This window comes from Castor canadensis, chromosome 2 (assembly GCF_047511655.1).
Source record: "Castor canadensis chromosome 2, mCasCan1.hap1v2, whole genome shotgun sequence".
Taxonomy (NCBI): Eukaryota; Metazoa; Chordata; class Mammalia; order Rodentia; family Castoridae; genus Castor; species Castor canadensis.
The window spans coordinates 45299032-45315857 of NC_133387.1; the positions used below are offsets into that span (position 1 = coordinate 45299032).

At 37.3% G+C, this 16826-nt stretch overlaps 1 protein-coding gene and 1 long non-coding RNA gene across 4 annotated transcripts in view; one reads left to right on the forward strand and one right to left on the reverse strand.

Moving 5' to 3' along the window:
• Window positions 1-13394, reverse strand: part of C1galt1 (core 1 synthase, glycoprotein-N-acetylgalactosamine 3-beta-galactosyltransferase 1) — a 42173-nt gene extending 28779 nt beyond the window's left edge. Inside the window, exon 1 of one of the 3 annotated variants that reach the window (XM_074064696.1) lies at window positions 13203-13394. In XM_074064696.1, the coding sequence (XP_073920797.1) occupies window positions 13203-13209 (7 nt within the window). In that variant the 5' untranslated portion in view covers window positions 13210-13394. Of the gene's footprint in view, window positions 1-12625; window positions 12863-13202 lie in introns of those variants that run through there. The other 2 variants (XM_074064698.1, XM_074064697.1) reach the window with 2 other exon arrangements.
• A 128-nt stretch (window positions 13395-13522) lies between these two features.
• Window positions 13523-16492, forward strand: LOC141420637 (uncharacterized). Its single transcript, XR_012445138.1, has 3 exons — window positions 13523-14486; window positions 14975-15041; window positions 16186-16492. It is a non-coding gene; the product is annotated as an uncharacterized lncRNA (long non-coding RNA).
• The last annotated feature ends 334 nt before the right edge of the window (window positions 16493-16826 follow it).

Genomic DNA, 16826 nt, shown 5'->3' on the forward strand with positions numbered 1-16826 from the left:
GCCAAATAAACTCTATTTCTTCATCAATTTATGTCCCAGTTTCTCTCAAGGTCAACAAAAGTTTTCCCTGGAAAAACCTATAGGGAAATAAGACAAGAGAGCTAAGCAAACTAAGATACACAGCAAGGTCCCACGGAGGGCAATTTTAGCTCAATCCCTCAGCATAGCTCAGGAGACAATGTAGGTCACACCTCAGAGTTAATTTATACCACTAGTCACCCATTAAGATCTGTCCTTAGAAAACAAATTTCCCAGATATATCTACAGCATGTACACAAAGCAAACTGTGGCACTGTTAGGTAACCCTCCCACAAAAAAAAACACAAGCTAGATGTTGGAAATGAACACACACCAGGAACCTAAGAGCAGGAAGAAAATAACAAGCCTTAATAGGCCTACGGACCAAACACTGGCATCATCTGCTACTGAGATTTTAGGATAGGGAAATTTAAAAACCACTGGGTTTGGATTTGCATTCTAGACTTCTAAAAGGTTGAATAATAAATTGCTTTAGCTAGATTGTCATATAGTTGAGAGTCACTGGTGATTAGTCCCAACAATGTGTTGGGGAGATTTTAATTAATTTTTTAGTACCTACTTTAAATTATGAACACCCAGTTAAAAATTACCAGACATATTAAGGAATGCTCTAAGAAGAATGACAAATACTAAGACAACCAAATTAAAGCAACATGGAAGAGACTATGTACTGATATAAAAACAAAGCTAAAATTAATATCCTAAAATATAAAACATGCTATACCATTGTATTTATGAAATAAATTTTTTTAAAGTCAAGAGAACAAAAAACTCCAAATTAAAATATTAAAAGATTGAAAACCTCAATAGAACAGCTGTAGTTTAAATAAAAGTTAAAGAAATCTCTTACAGAAAATAGGGCAAAAGACGTGGTGATGAAAAGTGAGGATATTTATGATAATTAAAGATCAGGTTATAGCTCGAGGTAAAAGGGGAGGAAATAATGAAATATTTAAAAGATGTTCCCACACAGAAAGGATCCAATGACACCCAGCACAATAAATAAAAACAGACCCATATAGATACATTATCTGCTGGGAGTGGTGGTACAAGCCTTTAATCCCCAAATTCTGGAAGCTAAGGTAGGAGAATTGTGAATTAGAGGCCAGTCCAGGTTACAGAGAGACTTTATCTCAAAAACAAAAAATCTCACCATGGTTATAGAAACCATCCTGTAAGCTTTCAGAAAGAGGAACAAAAAGTCACACACAAACCATAAGAAATTAAATGGTTTGGGACTGATGTGCTTCTGCAGAAACAGAAACAAAACTTAGAAAAATTTTGTATTCTGTGGGTCTGAATGAATGTAGGACATGTCTCTCTCATTATAGGCTTGAGCATTCTCTTATTTCTGGGTGATTAGAACTCAAATGGAAACATGCACCTCTATTCTCCATACAAATTAAAAGGTAATGTTTAAAGCAGATAAACAAAGCTTTTCCTTAGAAAAGGGCTTCTTCCATCTGCTTCAGTTTCAATTCTCTTTAAATTGCCTGTAGGTACAGCAGATCCTTGGCATCTATGACTTTTAATTCCAAGGAGATTACCACTGAGGAAAAACCATGAACACTCAGGATGCAGAGTTCAGTGCTGTACTGTGGATGCTTGATTCATTTTTCCCATAATATTGCCCAAGATCCACTAAAGACAAATCTCAGATTTTCACTTACCAACTGTATTAAGCACATTCACTTTTAACCTGCTTTGTGGTACCATGAGAAGCATATTTTCACAAAATTAAGGACAGGGGAACTCAGTAGATCACAGAACCATTTAAACACAACTGACAATAACATGGGTCTGGCTGTGAGTTTCTCAGCATCCATTGAGCTGGGAATTAAATTTTTTTATTTAAAAAAAATTAATTTCTTGTTACCACACTTGGTCAAACCTACATGTAATAAATCTGTGAGTAAGGCAGACTTACTGTATAACCACACTTGGAAATACTAGTCTGAGTGTTAGCTACTAAGGGGTACCTACGAAAGGAAATCTATCTGACACTCTATTCCCTCCACCCTTTCTTCACCTTGATTTAATAGAACAATTCAAAAAACCACTCACACTCACTCTGGGTATCGCAGAAACCATTGAGGATGCAAAAAGTGTTTGTGAATTCATGGAATAGTAACAAGAAGGCATTCGTACTCTGATCTTCCAAATGTGAAGCTGGTGGCAAAATTTTAAAATATAGAATCATAGACAGAGATTTATAAAAATAGACGTTTTACACAGTCTTTGGAAGGTGCTATTGCACACGTTTCCATGTGTCAAATACAGATGCTCAACTTATGATGTAACGCATTGTTAAGCTGAACCTGTATTAAGTAGTAAATGCATTTAATATGCCAATTACCCCATGATAAAGTTGAAAAATCATAAACTGAACCAAGTGGTCCTTGACATAAAAAGGGGCTATGTCCTGATAAGCCCAATATAAAGCACAAAACTGAGTTGGAGACCATCCGTACTGTATTAAAGGCTAAGGTTCTAATCATTAGCATACTTTGTCTTCTTTAGAGTGTAAGCTGTCATAGGGCAAAATACAATATATTGCCTCTCAGAGTTGCTCATGTTTTTCACAATATGGTAGTGTAATTATAAACACTGACAAGCTTGAAATGAAAGGGCAAAGCAGCCAGAACTTATTCATCTCCCTCTACCTCCAAATCTGACTATCTCTACACCCATTTTCACACAGATTATTCTTCTCTGAGTCAACAACTTGATGGAGGATTCACATAACAAGTCTTGTTTGTAAACTGTCAAGTAGTCTCCCCACTTATCAGTGTGGGATGTGCTCTTAAGACCTTCAGTGAATGACTGAAATTGTGGCTAGCAGTGAACCTTATATGTACTACATGTCTTTGATAAAATTTAACTTAAAAATTAGGCACAGTGGGATTAACGATAAAATAGAACAATTAAAATAATATACTGTATTAAAATTTTGAATGAGGGCTCTCAAAATCTTATAGTACTGTAGATTTTAGTACACTCAGCACATAGTATTTTCTTTCCTTATTAAATTTCCTCCCCACTTACAGGAAGCACTTTATGGCTTCTCTTTAGCATATCCAAATTGCCAACACCACCATTCTTGTATGTTGAGGCCTCTGCTAAGTAAAATAAGGGTTCCTCGAATACAAACACTGCATTGTGACAGATAATCAAGACGGCTACCAAGTGACCAACAGCAACTAGCATATATAATATGAATACACTGTGATGATTAACATTACTATACTTTCTAGTGCTGCAGGATCAAGTTCAACTGCTTAACTTGTGTATTGTTCTAGTCTACCTTCAGGCCTTTCATTCTTGATAACCCCTTTCTATCTATACTCAACCATTCTCCAAGTTTGCTGTGAACTTTTACATGGATGACTTTGACCATTCTGTTCTTTCTATCTAGAGTATCCTGCCCACATTTGGTTCCTGGGTACATGTGTAACCATCTTTCAAGGTTAATGTAGTGTCAGTACTGCCCATGGCCCCACCCACTCCTCAAACCCCATGACCAAATTAACTATTCTTCTATCAAAGGTTTTTTTTCCTTCATTTATACCTCTACTATGTACTCACCATACTACATTATAGAAAGGATATGCATATCTCTCTACCATTAGACTAAGAAACCCCAAGAACAACAGCTATGACTCATTTACCTTTGTATGTCCAGTAGCTAATATATTGCCTGGATTGTAAAAGCTATGCAAGACTGTAAGAGGGTAAGAGAAGATAGAGTTGAAATGGTTTTCAAACAAATGTCTATGCTGCCTGGTTTACCAAATAAAACTGCTTCTATTGTGTTTCAAATCATTTCTAAATTTGACTATCAACAGTTTCAAAGCTATTTAAAAAGTCTCTGTCTTATTAAGCAAAAAAGGAGTTAAATATGAAATGAGTTATCACTGTATAAACCATATGTTCAGATAATCACTAAAAATTTCCCAAATCATAAGGCCCTATGATTTGAAGCTTTGAAGTATACTTCTACAACACAAAACCATAAACTAATACATAACATAAACTGTTTTTCCTTTGTAATGTGTTTAACTCATGTGAACTATAGTTGAAGTACATATTAATTCACAGATTAGAAATATTTTCTATTACTTATTGATTATATCTTTTAAAATTAACACAAAGCCTTTTTTACTAAATAATCTGAAATACTTTATGAGCATTACAGTTATATAACCATAGCAGTAGAAAGGATCTTGGAATCTTACAAATCTTAAAAAAGTCTATAAGGATAAAAACTAAATTAATAAACCTTCAAAAATCACATAACACTTCAGACTCTAATTAAAATCAAGCCGTCTGAATCTCAAGTTATAATTTTTTTTAAATCCCACAATTTCATGTCCAGAAGCTCAAAAGTCAGAATAGACTTTTGATCCTATTCCATGAATCTAAAAATATTTTTGAACACTCAATGACTCCTAAAATACCCAAATTTAAGGACAAATTTGTGATGCTTTATTGGATTGAAAACCTTCTAGGAACATCTAATATTCTTTATCTACAAATCTCCTATTGCCCCATTTCCAGTAACAAGCTAGAACCCTATTCATTTACATAGCCATGAAGGTCACAAGACCAACTGGTAGTATATTATTTTTGAAAGGTTTCTTTTTCAGCCTTTTTGTGTCTCTAACTTCACATTCATTGGTACTGTTTTCTAACAGTACCTAAGTATTACCTTATCTAAACATTCCCTTTCTATATTCAGAACATGCAACGGAGACACTAAAAAATGTAGAGCCTGGATTAATTTTACCAATTAAGTTTGATGCATAAATGTCCTTAGATTCTCTCCTATTACATTAAATAGTAAGATAAAGGTACAGGTTATTGTCACTTTAATACTGCACTGGAAGAATAAGCCAATGAAACTGTGTAACAAAGAGGTATACGTATTTAAGATGCTTCCAAATCATCAATTTTTAATAATGTGACCATCTTAAAAAAAAAAAAAAACTAGACTACTACTAAAAAAATAGGAAAATCATTTAAGGCAGCTATTTGTGAAATTAATCACTTTTTATATAAAGATAATAAGTACTATAAGGGGAGATAAAATTACAATAGCAAACAAAAAAGCTATAATTAATGAATGAACATAAAAATGTACCGGGTTTACATAAAGAAAATTTAGTTCCATTGAAGGATCTATAATAAAACTTAAGTAGAAAGACAAGCCATCTTTTGAGAATTAATTTTAGGTTAAAGGATTCTGGGAAATGGTGGAGTAGAAAGCATCAGGAATGAGTCTTTCCATACAGACAATTAAACCAGCAGATCTGATGTAATTATTTGAAAACTCTGAAAATCTATCAGAGGCTTGGATGAATAGTAAGGTATATTGCAGCTGATTTCAGCTAATTTTAGCTCTTAGCTCAGTAGGCTACCCATTTCTCCCCCTACCCAATTCCCTTGGCTGGTCGCTGTGCACATATTTATAGAGTTAGCTTGCAGGGAACTTGTGGGAACCAGGATTGGCAATAAGAACACCTGTCCTCCAAATACTTGAAAATGGGTTGGTCAGATTGCTGACTGCTGCTTTTGATCACAGAGATGCAGCTAGATGCATCACTATGCACTGTTGCAAGCTCTTCCCTCTCTGGCTGAAGTGACTTCTAGATTAAAAGGTCTGAAACCTTCCCTGCTCCTCTTCCTTTGGCCAGTGATTAAAAACTAGACCATTCAAAAGCAAATGAATGTATAAGGGAAATTAGAGTTACTATGCATGATCAGGTCTTAACCTTAGCACAAGCTCTGAAAAATACCTTAAGTTTATATCTCAGACTTAATCCTCCACACAGACACACGTAACAATAAAAAACAAATGAAAACAAAATAGAAAACACCAAGGAAGGGGCGAATCTACTTTCTAAGGTGATTACATTATTAAATTCAAACATCTAGTTTTCAACAAACAATCACAATGCATACAATGAAATAATAGATTCATTCAAAGGAAAAAAGTCTCTAAGACAGATCTGATGACAGATCATTTAGACAAAAATAACAGAAAATCTAGCAAGAAACCAGGAAGAAATTCTAGAGTTGAAAAGTGTGGTAACTGAAATGAAAAAAATCTGCTAAAGAGAATGAAAACCAAATGTGAGCAGGCAGAAAAAAGAACTGCAAACTTGAAGATAGAACAACCGAAATTACTAAGTTTGAGGAACAGAAGCAAAAGACAAATGAAAAGTGAACAAGACAAAAGGATCTGTGGGACACCATTAAACAGACCCATATACACATCGTGGTAGTCCCCAAAAAGGAAAAAATATCTGAAGAAATAATGGTTGAAAATCCCAAAGCCAATGAACAAAATCAACAGTAACATCCAAGAAGCTCATTAGACTCCAAGTAGGATGAACTGAACTATAATCAAACTGCAGAAAGCCAAGGAGAGAATCTTAGAAGCAGCAAGATAGAAGTGACTGGTCACATTCAAGTGATCATCAGTAAGATTTCTCATTGGAAATTTGAGGACAGAATATAATTAAGTCAATATATTTAATGTGCTAAAACAAACAAATAAAAAATGTCAACCAAGAATCCTACATCTGAAAAAATTATCCTTAGAAAGTAAATGGGACATTAAGACATTGTCAGGCAAACAAAAGCTAAAGTTCATTACAACTAGACATGCTCTTCAAGAAATGCAGAGTCCTGCAGGTTGAAATAAAAGGACATAGACAATAAATGAAGAAATAAAACTTATGATAATGGTAAACATATGGGCAATGTAAAAGCTAGTATTATTATAACTTTATTTGTTAAACTCTACATTTTGTTTTCTATATGATTTAAGAGACTAATATTAGTTATGTTTTTGACATGCAATTTATATCACTCTATGACATCAACTGAAATAGCTGGGGAGTTATAAAAGAACAGAATTTTTATATACTATTGAAGTTAAGCTGATATGAATTCAAATTAGAGCACTGCAACTGAAGGATATTAAAATTCAATTTCTATTGTAGTCAAAGAAAATAGCCATAAATTACATTCACAAAAAGAAGATCATACTTTAGGACATAAGGGATAAAAACAAACAGCAAAATTACTGAAGTCCTTCCTTATTAGTAACTACCTTAGATGAAAATGGATTAAATTCTCAAGAAGCAGAGATTGACAAAACAGACAAACATGATCCATCTATATGTTGTTCCCAAGAGACTCACATTGGAATCAAATACACAAATAGGCTGAAAGAAAAAGTATGGCAAAAAGATATTCCATATAAATAGTAACCAAGAGAACAAAAGTGGCTGTACTAGTACCAGATAAAAAGGTTACAAGAGGAGGCTGTGGGTGTGGCTCAAGTGGTAGAGTATTTGCACATCAAGTGTAAGACTCTTAGTTCAAACCCCAGTATCACTCCCCCCCAAAAAAGGTTACAAGAGACAAAACTAACATTATATATTAATAACAGGTTCCATATAGCATGAAGATATAACAATCATAAATATTTACATAACTAATAGCAGACCATTAAAACATATGAAGCAAAAAGTGACAGAAACAAAGAGAGATATGGGCAATTCTGTAATAGAATTCTCAATAATGAAGACAACCATACAAAGGATAAGAAAACAGAGGAGTTGAAGAACACAATAAACCAACTAGATCTATCAGACATACAAAACATTCTATCCAGCAATAGCAGAAAACAGTCCTCTGAAGAATAACAAAGACATTTCCTGACACAGAGCATATATTAGGCCGCAAAATCTCAACAGATTTATAAAGACAGTTGTCACACAAAGCATTATCTTTTCCAGCCAAAAGAAGATGAACAATCAATAACAGAAGGAAAACTGGAAAATCACAGAAAATTAACCAATAAATCAGAAGAAGAAATCACAAGGAAGTCAGGTAATATTTAAGAGACCAAAAAACCAAATATACAACATACCAAAACTTATGGGCCACAGAAACAGTAGCATTAAGAGGAAAATAGTTATTAACACTTAAATAAAGAGAAATACCTCAAAATGAAGATATCCAAATTGGATAGAAAGAAGTTATCCATTTGCAGATATGATCTTACAGGTAGAAAAACTTACAGACCCCCCTACACACACACATACACACACACACTGTTAGATCTAATAAATGAAATCAGCAGGATACAAAATTAACACACAAAATAAGGTGCATACTTATATACTAACAATGAATGATATGAAAAGAAAACTGACAATTTTATTCAAAATGCATCAAAAAGAAACCTAAAAAATTAACTTAAGGTGAAAGATTTGTATGAGAGCTACAAACCACTGGTGAAATTAAGATAGAAGTAAGTAGAAATATACTCTGTTTATAGATTACAAGATTTAATATTGACAAGATGTCAGTACCACACAATGTAATCCTTAGTAAAATCTCAACAATATTTTCTACAGAAACAAAAGTTTATCCTAAAATTTATATGTAATCTCAAGGAATCCTGAATAGCCAAAACAACACTGAAAAAGAGAACAGAACTGAAAGGCTCAAAACTTACTACAAAGCTACAGTAATCAAAACAATATGGTACTGGCATAAAGACAGACATACAGAACAACAGAATGGAGTCCCAAACTAATGGAGTTCTTCACTTCATGATCAAATGGTTTTTAACAAAGGAACCAAGATCATTTAATCAGCAAAAGAGTTTTTTTAAAACATTTTAATTTTTTATTAAGTCCACACCTGTGACTATTCTGACAAAAATTAAATATTTTAAAGAGTGAAAAATCAAAGTACATTAATTTTCCCACACTTGTTATACAAAAGGATCTCTTGATCTTTTTCAGACTTCTCCAAGTTTCAGAGTCACTTATACAAATGCCTGCTACGCAATTCCACTGGGACCATAGATATCTAAAATTCAGTATGTCCAAAAGAGTCATTATCTTCCTCTCTTAAATCTGCTTATCTTACCTTAATTACTTATAATTATGTAAATCACTCACCAATGGGCTCCTATTTTACTCAGAGCCATCTCATTATAGAAACCAGAAATTAGGGGAACAGTCTTTTGGGGGAAGACTGTTCAAACCCAGTGCCTTGCTCACACTAAGCACATACTCTTCCACAGTTATATCCCCAGCACCCTCCCCCCCAAAGACATTCTTAATGTTCTCCTTACCCTCACTCCAAATCCAATTACCTATTAGATAGGTTCTTTAATAGGTACACTGCCTTTGAGGAGGGCAACTGAGTGACTGATGTAAATAGAGCAGAAGGAAAAAAACTTACTTTTTAGTACTCTGTTTTCAGTCTTATACCTCCTCTAAGCTGTCCACAGCTTCTGCACTGGTCTGAGCCACCTTTCTCTTATCACTACCTCAACAGCCTTCTAATCAACTTTCCCTTCCTTTGATGTTTCCTTCTTCAGTCTATTTTTCCAGTAGCCGGAGTGATCCTTTCAAACTGAAATTAGATCTTGTCACCCATTTTCTCAAAAATCTCTACCTTCCTAATGTCACTTAAAAAAAACAAAACCTTCACATAATCAGCATCCTATTCCATCCCTTTCTTTCTGGTCTTTTCTCCTTGTATTCCATGGTTTGGGGAGTAGAAAATGAACAAACACCAATAGACTGAACCGAATACCATTTCCCTCATTGTGTTTTAACTTTGGACTTCTTGCTGTTCCTCAAACATTCAAGAATCTTTTCCCTGTGGCTTTCTCCACGGGGAATATACCTCATCCAGATATTCATATGTCTCATTCCCTAACTACTTCAGGTCTTTACTTCTTAGAGGTATTTTCTGACCATCCTACTCTTATCTACAGCACTTACTAATATCCAGTATTATTTTACTTATTCATGTTGTTTACTGTCTCTCAAAACTGAGTCAAACTATAAGGCCAGTTACAACAGTTTCCAAATCAAGAGATCTGGAGTGAAATCTGCAAGTTTGCATTTCTAACAAGTTCCTAGGTGTGGGTCCAGGGGCCATATTAATTGGAACCTATGTTCCATCCACAAGGCAGGATGTCATGTGACACCAGAAGGCAGAGACTAGAGTAATAAAGCGGAATGCTAAGGACTGCCAGTGGCACAAGAAGCTTCCAGTCACAGAGCAGACTCTCCTCTACAACCTTGAGAGCATGCCTCTGAAACATTTTAAGATCTGTAGCCTCCAGAACTAAGACACTAAATTTCTAAAGGCACCAGTTTATGGTACTTTGATATGGGAACCTTAAGGAAACTAACAACCAACCAATACTGCTAGTGCTTATACCATGCTATATTTAATTTCAAATTTTACCTATTACCCAACTTCTACCAGTTTAAATGTGCTTTCACACATAGCTTCATTGTGAAGTAATCAGGTGTTCTGTTTCAGGATCTCCCTAGTATTGCCTCTCCTTATCCCCAGTGAGTCCCTCCAATGTGCAAGGCACCTAATACCACAGGTGCCAGATAATTAGAATCTTCTTTTTGGTTTCTTCCACCTTCTAATGATGTTCCCTGGCTCACAAAGAACAGTTATTTTTTTTTTTTCTCTAAGGCAAACTTCCTATTTTCACACATTACAGATTTTGGCATGCAATGTATCCCTTGTCCCCTGGAACATGTGAATTAGGTGCAAAATAAAATTTTAAGTACATAATGGAATTCCTTTCGAACCAGATTTTAAAATGTTAAAATTTCACATTTTATGGAACAAGTCTCCTTTTCTTTCTTTCTTCACTTGTAAGAATTAACTTAATCCCACTGTATTTTTGGTTTAAAAAAACTGCCACACCTTTCTTTCAACCTTGCTGTATAATTTGTACACTAGGCTCTTTACTAAAATCTCAACTTTTTTTTTTAGTGGGACTGAGGTTTTGAACTCAGGACTCAAATTTGCAAGGCAGGTGCTCTACCACTTGAGCCACACCACCAGTCCATTTTGCTTTAGTTATTCTGGAGATGGGTCTCTTTAACTATTTGCCCAAGCTGGCCTCAAGCCTGGATCCTCCTGATCCCAGCCTCCCAAGTAGCTAGGATTACAGAAGTGTGCCACCTGTGTCAGGCTCAACAAATCTTTAAAAAGATGTGTACTGGGAAGCTTAAACTTTTAAATGTAACTGAAGTGAATTGCCACATCAAGCTTACATTTTTCTATTTAATGTTTATTTATGAAGGAACTTTACAAAAATTCCAATCACTGAGTTTACCACACAAAGATTCTACTTTAAATAGCCACAGATTATAGAGTTAAACAGTATAACACAATTTTCATTTCAGCACAAATCAATATACAAATAGCATATATCTACAAATAGTATACAGTATCTTAGTGACACACTTTGCATTTCTATGATTAGGTAAACATTAACTCATATATATTCTTAAATAAATTGGTGATAAAATTCTAAGGATTTCTGGATATTAAATTTATTAAAAAATACAGGCTAGTGCCCAGGGGGTTGGTGGCTCACACCTGTAATGCTACCTACTCAGGAGGCAGATCAGAAGGATCAGGGCTGGAAGCCAGTCAGGGCAAATAGTTCCTGAGAGCCTATTTTGAAAAACCCTTCACAAAAAAAGGCTGGAGGAGTGGCTCAAGGTAGAGGCCCTCAGTTCAAACCTCAGTACCGAAAAAAAAAAAAATTACAGGCGAGTATAATCTAAACATAGCACGGTTTAAAAAAAAAAAAAAAACACTTTAAATAGGCAGCAACCACAAAATACTTCGAAAATGCTGACTCGGGAAAAGATAGAGAAAAATATAAATTCCAGGCAAATCTGAAAGACATTTAGTAGTTCTCCACTAGTGGTGAAAATCATTCTCTTTTCCTATGAATTTTAAATGAGTCATGCTTTCCTTACTATATCACTGTTTTACTTAACATATGGTGAAAAGAGTTAACTGTTTGGTAACTTGAAACTTTAAAATCATTTAAACTGTACATCAATATATACTAAGACTGGAAGAAAACAAAACCCAGTATAAGTTTATTACATACAAAATTTAGAACACACAGAATCTTGTGCATAAAGCTCATTTGACATTTCTCTGTTAAGGGAGTGAAAGCTATCATCTAAATATCTTATAAAAATTCAAGATTCCCACCTCTCATTACATCAGAATTGAACAACTCAAAATTATGCACAACACTTTTTTCTTGGCATCCAGGCAGAGCTATCTATGTCCTACACCCAACTTTTAGTAAATTAACATATTTCTGTCCTTTACACATTGCCTAATTACTCTGATGCATCAAAGTTCTAACTTTACAAGTAACTTTTCAACTCATAATAAGTTATCAATCTTCAAAGTATTAAAAGGAAACACTGATATTCACAATGAATTGAGGATTAGATTAGAAATTCAGTTACCTTTTCCAGTATTTTTTTAAGTTGCTGATTTTTTTTTAAATGGGGCAATAAGGGCTATAAAAGAGTAAGTCCCCATCCCAAAATTACGGTCATCATTTAAGAGTATATATTTAAATTCAAAGCAGTATGGACTACTGGCCAGCTCATCTAATAACCCCATCACACTTGGTTGGAAGGAGAGGAAAAGACAAATATTCCTTTCCTTTTCCACGCAGCAAGTGCCCCCCAACACACACCTGGCTCATTCGTTCACTCAAGCCAGCGCCAGGGAAACTTCAAAATTAAACCAGCTACAGACAAACCTGACGATCCGAGCAATCCCCAGGCACTTCTGGAAGACGCCCCCGCGGCGGTGAGCAGAGGAACCCCACACCTGAGCGCCGCGGCCGGCTGGTTCCACCGCTCGCCCGCGACCGCGTGGGGAGGACCTGGGGGCGGGGCGGGGCGGGCCCCGCGGGGCAGGACCGCTAAGTGGTTCGGCCCGGACGCGGGGCTCAAGAGGAGAGGCGCGCGGAAGGGCGAAAGGACTGAGAACCAGAGACGGCTACATGGCGACAAAACAGCGGCGGGGACACCCGGCCCCGGTGGCAGTCAGTGCGCGGAAGCACCAGAGCAGGAAGTGCCCGCGCCGCCCTCCGAACCCCGGGCGCCCCCGAGCGCCCCCGAGCCGGGCTCTGACCTCGAGACACCTGTTTGGCCGCGCACGGCGCTGGTTCCACCCCCCGTGCTCCCCCCACACACGCCCCAGGAGGGGGAGGGCGAAGGGAGCCGAGACCTTGGACCCGCAGCCGGAGGGCGCCTCCGCCGCCGTACCTGACATAAGCCGAGGCTCCCTCTCGCCCCTCCTGGGGGGCGAAGAGGGGGACGACACGGGACCAGCGACCTTCGCTCCCCCGGGCAGCCGCAGAAGTGGCTCGTAGTCGCTACCCCGGGCGGCCCGCTGCCGCCCAGACCATTCCCCGGCAGCAGCGGCGGCGGCGGCCGAGGCGGGACCAGCGCGCGCGCCCGCCCCCTCGCTCCACCCCTCCCCGCAGCGCGTCCAGGCCGCGGCCCGCCTTCGGCGCAGCCTCCACCCAGGGGTCTCCTAGCACTGACGTCGCCGCCGCTGCACCAGCCCCAGGGAAGGGCGGAACCGGAGGGGCCTAATGGGCGGGGCTAGGGCGACGTGCGGACGCTGGGATTGGCTGGAGAGCGCACGCTCCGCCTTCTGCGAAGGGGCCTGGGAAGTCGAGGCTTCCAGGATGCGTAGGTTTAGTTGCAGCCCCCTTGTGGAGTGTCTCAGTGATCTTCTTAGTTACCGATCCCGCTGTCTCTCTTCTGGACTCAAGGACAGAGAAAGCCAGAAAACAGCATGAACTGAGGCAGGGGATCCCCGAGGGACCTTTGTTTGAGAGACAGGCTCGAACCCTGCTGGAGTCTTTTGGCCTCCAACCTGCTCTTAACCGTTGTTTTGTTTGGTTTTGTTTTTTCCTTCCTGTTCTTTCCCCTCCACTCCCACTCTCGACTCTGTATCTAGCTTTAATGAAAGAAAATATGGAAAGGTGAAGTATGCAGAAGGATGCTGCATAGCCAAATGTGTGCGCTAGAAAGAGCTGAAAACCTAGACAGAAAGCCTCCTGTAGGAACATGTGCGTGGTCTTCGGTTCTTTCAGTACTTAAGTTCTGTCCCTGCAGGAAGACTGTCCTCAGGGCTATTGCAAAACTCACCTACCCTTCGTTGGCAAAATCGCTATGAACCAAGAAGCTGTCTTTGGAATAAAGTGAGAGGGCTGCCACCTGTTGAGATGGCAAGAGGTGGAAGAAAGATCTAAGACATTGATCAAGTTCCAGGATAGGAAAGCTATTCCCTGCTTCCTTTAAATGTTCTACTCATGAAGTTCTTTAGTAGTGCGTAACATAACTATGAAGAGTTTGGACTTTGAAATCAAACTGCTCAGGTTGTGTCTGAGTCCGTTTTTCTGTTGCTCGTAATACTATACTACAGACTGGGTAAATTATAAAAAAAGGTTTATTTTGGCTATGGTTCTGGACAAAGGTCAAGGGGCCTACATCTGGTGGCAGCTGGCCAAGTACCAAAGTGAAGCAGGATATCGTATGGTAAGAAACGGAGCTCGTACAAGGTCCAGCCAAACTGGCTTCTGTAGCAGACCCACTCTTGAAATAACCCATTAACTCATTAATCTGTAATCACATGAGTGGATTAAGACATTCATAAAGGCAGACCCCCTAATCAACACTTAAAGGTCCCACTTTACCCACCTCTTACAATCTTACAATTGAGATTAAATTCCAACATGAATTTTAGAGACAAGCCATATTCAAACCATAACATGTTAGACTCTTGGTTACTTTCACCTATTAGCTGTGTAACCCTAGCAAGTTACTTAACAGTATGCCTGCGAGAAATAATAAACAATGTATCTTAGTTATTGTTATTTTCCCTTCTAATTTGTTTAGGTTCAGCTTTAGTGCAGTTTGTCAGGATACAGTATCAATAGATCCAAAAGAATCTTCTAGAAGAAGTTTAAGACTTAAAGCACATCTAGTGATTCTAATCCAAACGTCTTTTTTTTTTTTTTTTTCAGATGAGAAAACTGAGGGCAGAAAGATAAATGGATAGATCCATACTAGAAGAGAGGGCCTGACATTCAGGTTAATGCCCTTTCCCTGGCCCATCCCCCTTCCCTTGTAGTCTTACCTCCAACCTCCTTTTCTCCCCAACTCTTGCCCAACCTCATCCCCTTCCAAGATTTTCCTCAGAACCCTTCCACCCATTGGAAACTAGAGAAAGGAGACTGCTCTGGAGGTCAAAGTGTTCCAAATACAAAATGAAACAAAACTCAGGATTCCTTATCTCATTTCATTTTATTGAAAGTTATAATGATCAAAGAATAACATTTTTTCAATGAAGAAAGATAAAGCCTTCCAAGGATAAGTTAAGCCATAGCCATGTCTAGGAAAATGACAGGCAAAAAGGAATGTTGATAGAATTAATACTGGATCAACTCACCTCCCCCCTCTTTTTTAAAAATACATGCTTATTAAAACAAATTCAAAAAATTCAAACTAAAATGCAAAGAAAATAGTTTTAATTTGTCTAAATCTTATAACCTATAGATAATCATTTTTAAATTTGTATGTTTTCCTAGACATCTTTCTAAAACTAAAACAATGCATAGGGATATATAAAAATACAGTATTTCATAAATTACATATTCTATAGAGTTCTCACAGAGCACTACTATATCATGGATAACATAATTTTTAAGTATGACTTCTTTTTTTGGTGGTACTGGGGTTTGGATTCAGGACTTCACGCTTGCTAGGCAGGTACTCTACAACTTGAGCCACTCCACCAGCCATAACATCATTTTCAAAAGTCACACAGGATCATACCATCATATATGTTGTAAATATTCTATTGGTTGACATTTATGTTTCCCCCCATGTTTTTATGAACAACTCTTGTGAAGTTCCTTATGCTTTTGCACAACTGTGCAATTATCTCCTTGAACATATTCCTAGAAATGACATTTACATCTACCAATTTTTCAGTGTTATCAACTAAAAAAATAAAGTTGTGAATACTTTGAAAAATATAGTTCATATGTGGGACTCAAAACTGACAAGATTTTCCCTTTTGAAACACAGATAAATCTCAGTATCATTTCCTGCTTGGTGTCTAATGTTTCAATAAAAGGTGTCAAAGCTCCTTGGAGCAGGAAGATAGAGACTGCTAATTGTCTAAACCAATAATCTTTTCCTTCTATTAGCATAATCCTGATTTTTTTTTCAGGGTGAAATTGTTTCCAGTTAAAAATATTCACGTCCTCAGACTCTTGCAAGTCATGGGACATCAATGAAAGAAAAGTCAATGTCTCTAGTTGGGGCTTAAAGAAACCTTTATGGAAGAAATACACCTTTACCATTTGAACTGCACGCATTCTTTATCTCAGCTGGTCCAAGGACATGATGCTAAAGGCAGAGCAACCATATTTCAACCATGACAGTGAAAGTCACGAATGCTAGTAATGTTGTAGTAAGCCAGGGGTTTCTGCGTTCATGATTGCTTTGCTTACCAGCTCTTGACTGCCCACTTTTCAATTGTTACAGGAGAAAAAATAAATCTCTCATATATAAGGTTTTGTTATTTGTGTTTTCTGTTAAAAGTATTGAATGCAATTCCTAATTGCAGTGGTGGGTCATTTATTCACCCATCACTATAAAGATAATATTTTGATGGGATAAGATAAAAACAGGAATAGAAAATACAAACAATGGCAAAACATTCTCTTTTCTAACAAACTTACTTTGCCTGCATATTAAATAGATTGACAAATGAACTTTTCTAGGAAAATTTCTAGGAATAGGAATGAGGCAGAAATAATGTAGTGTGACTATAAAGGAGAGTTTATAAAACATGCTAGACTTTTTGGT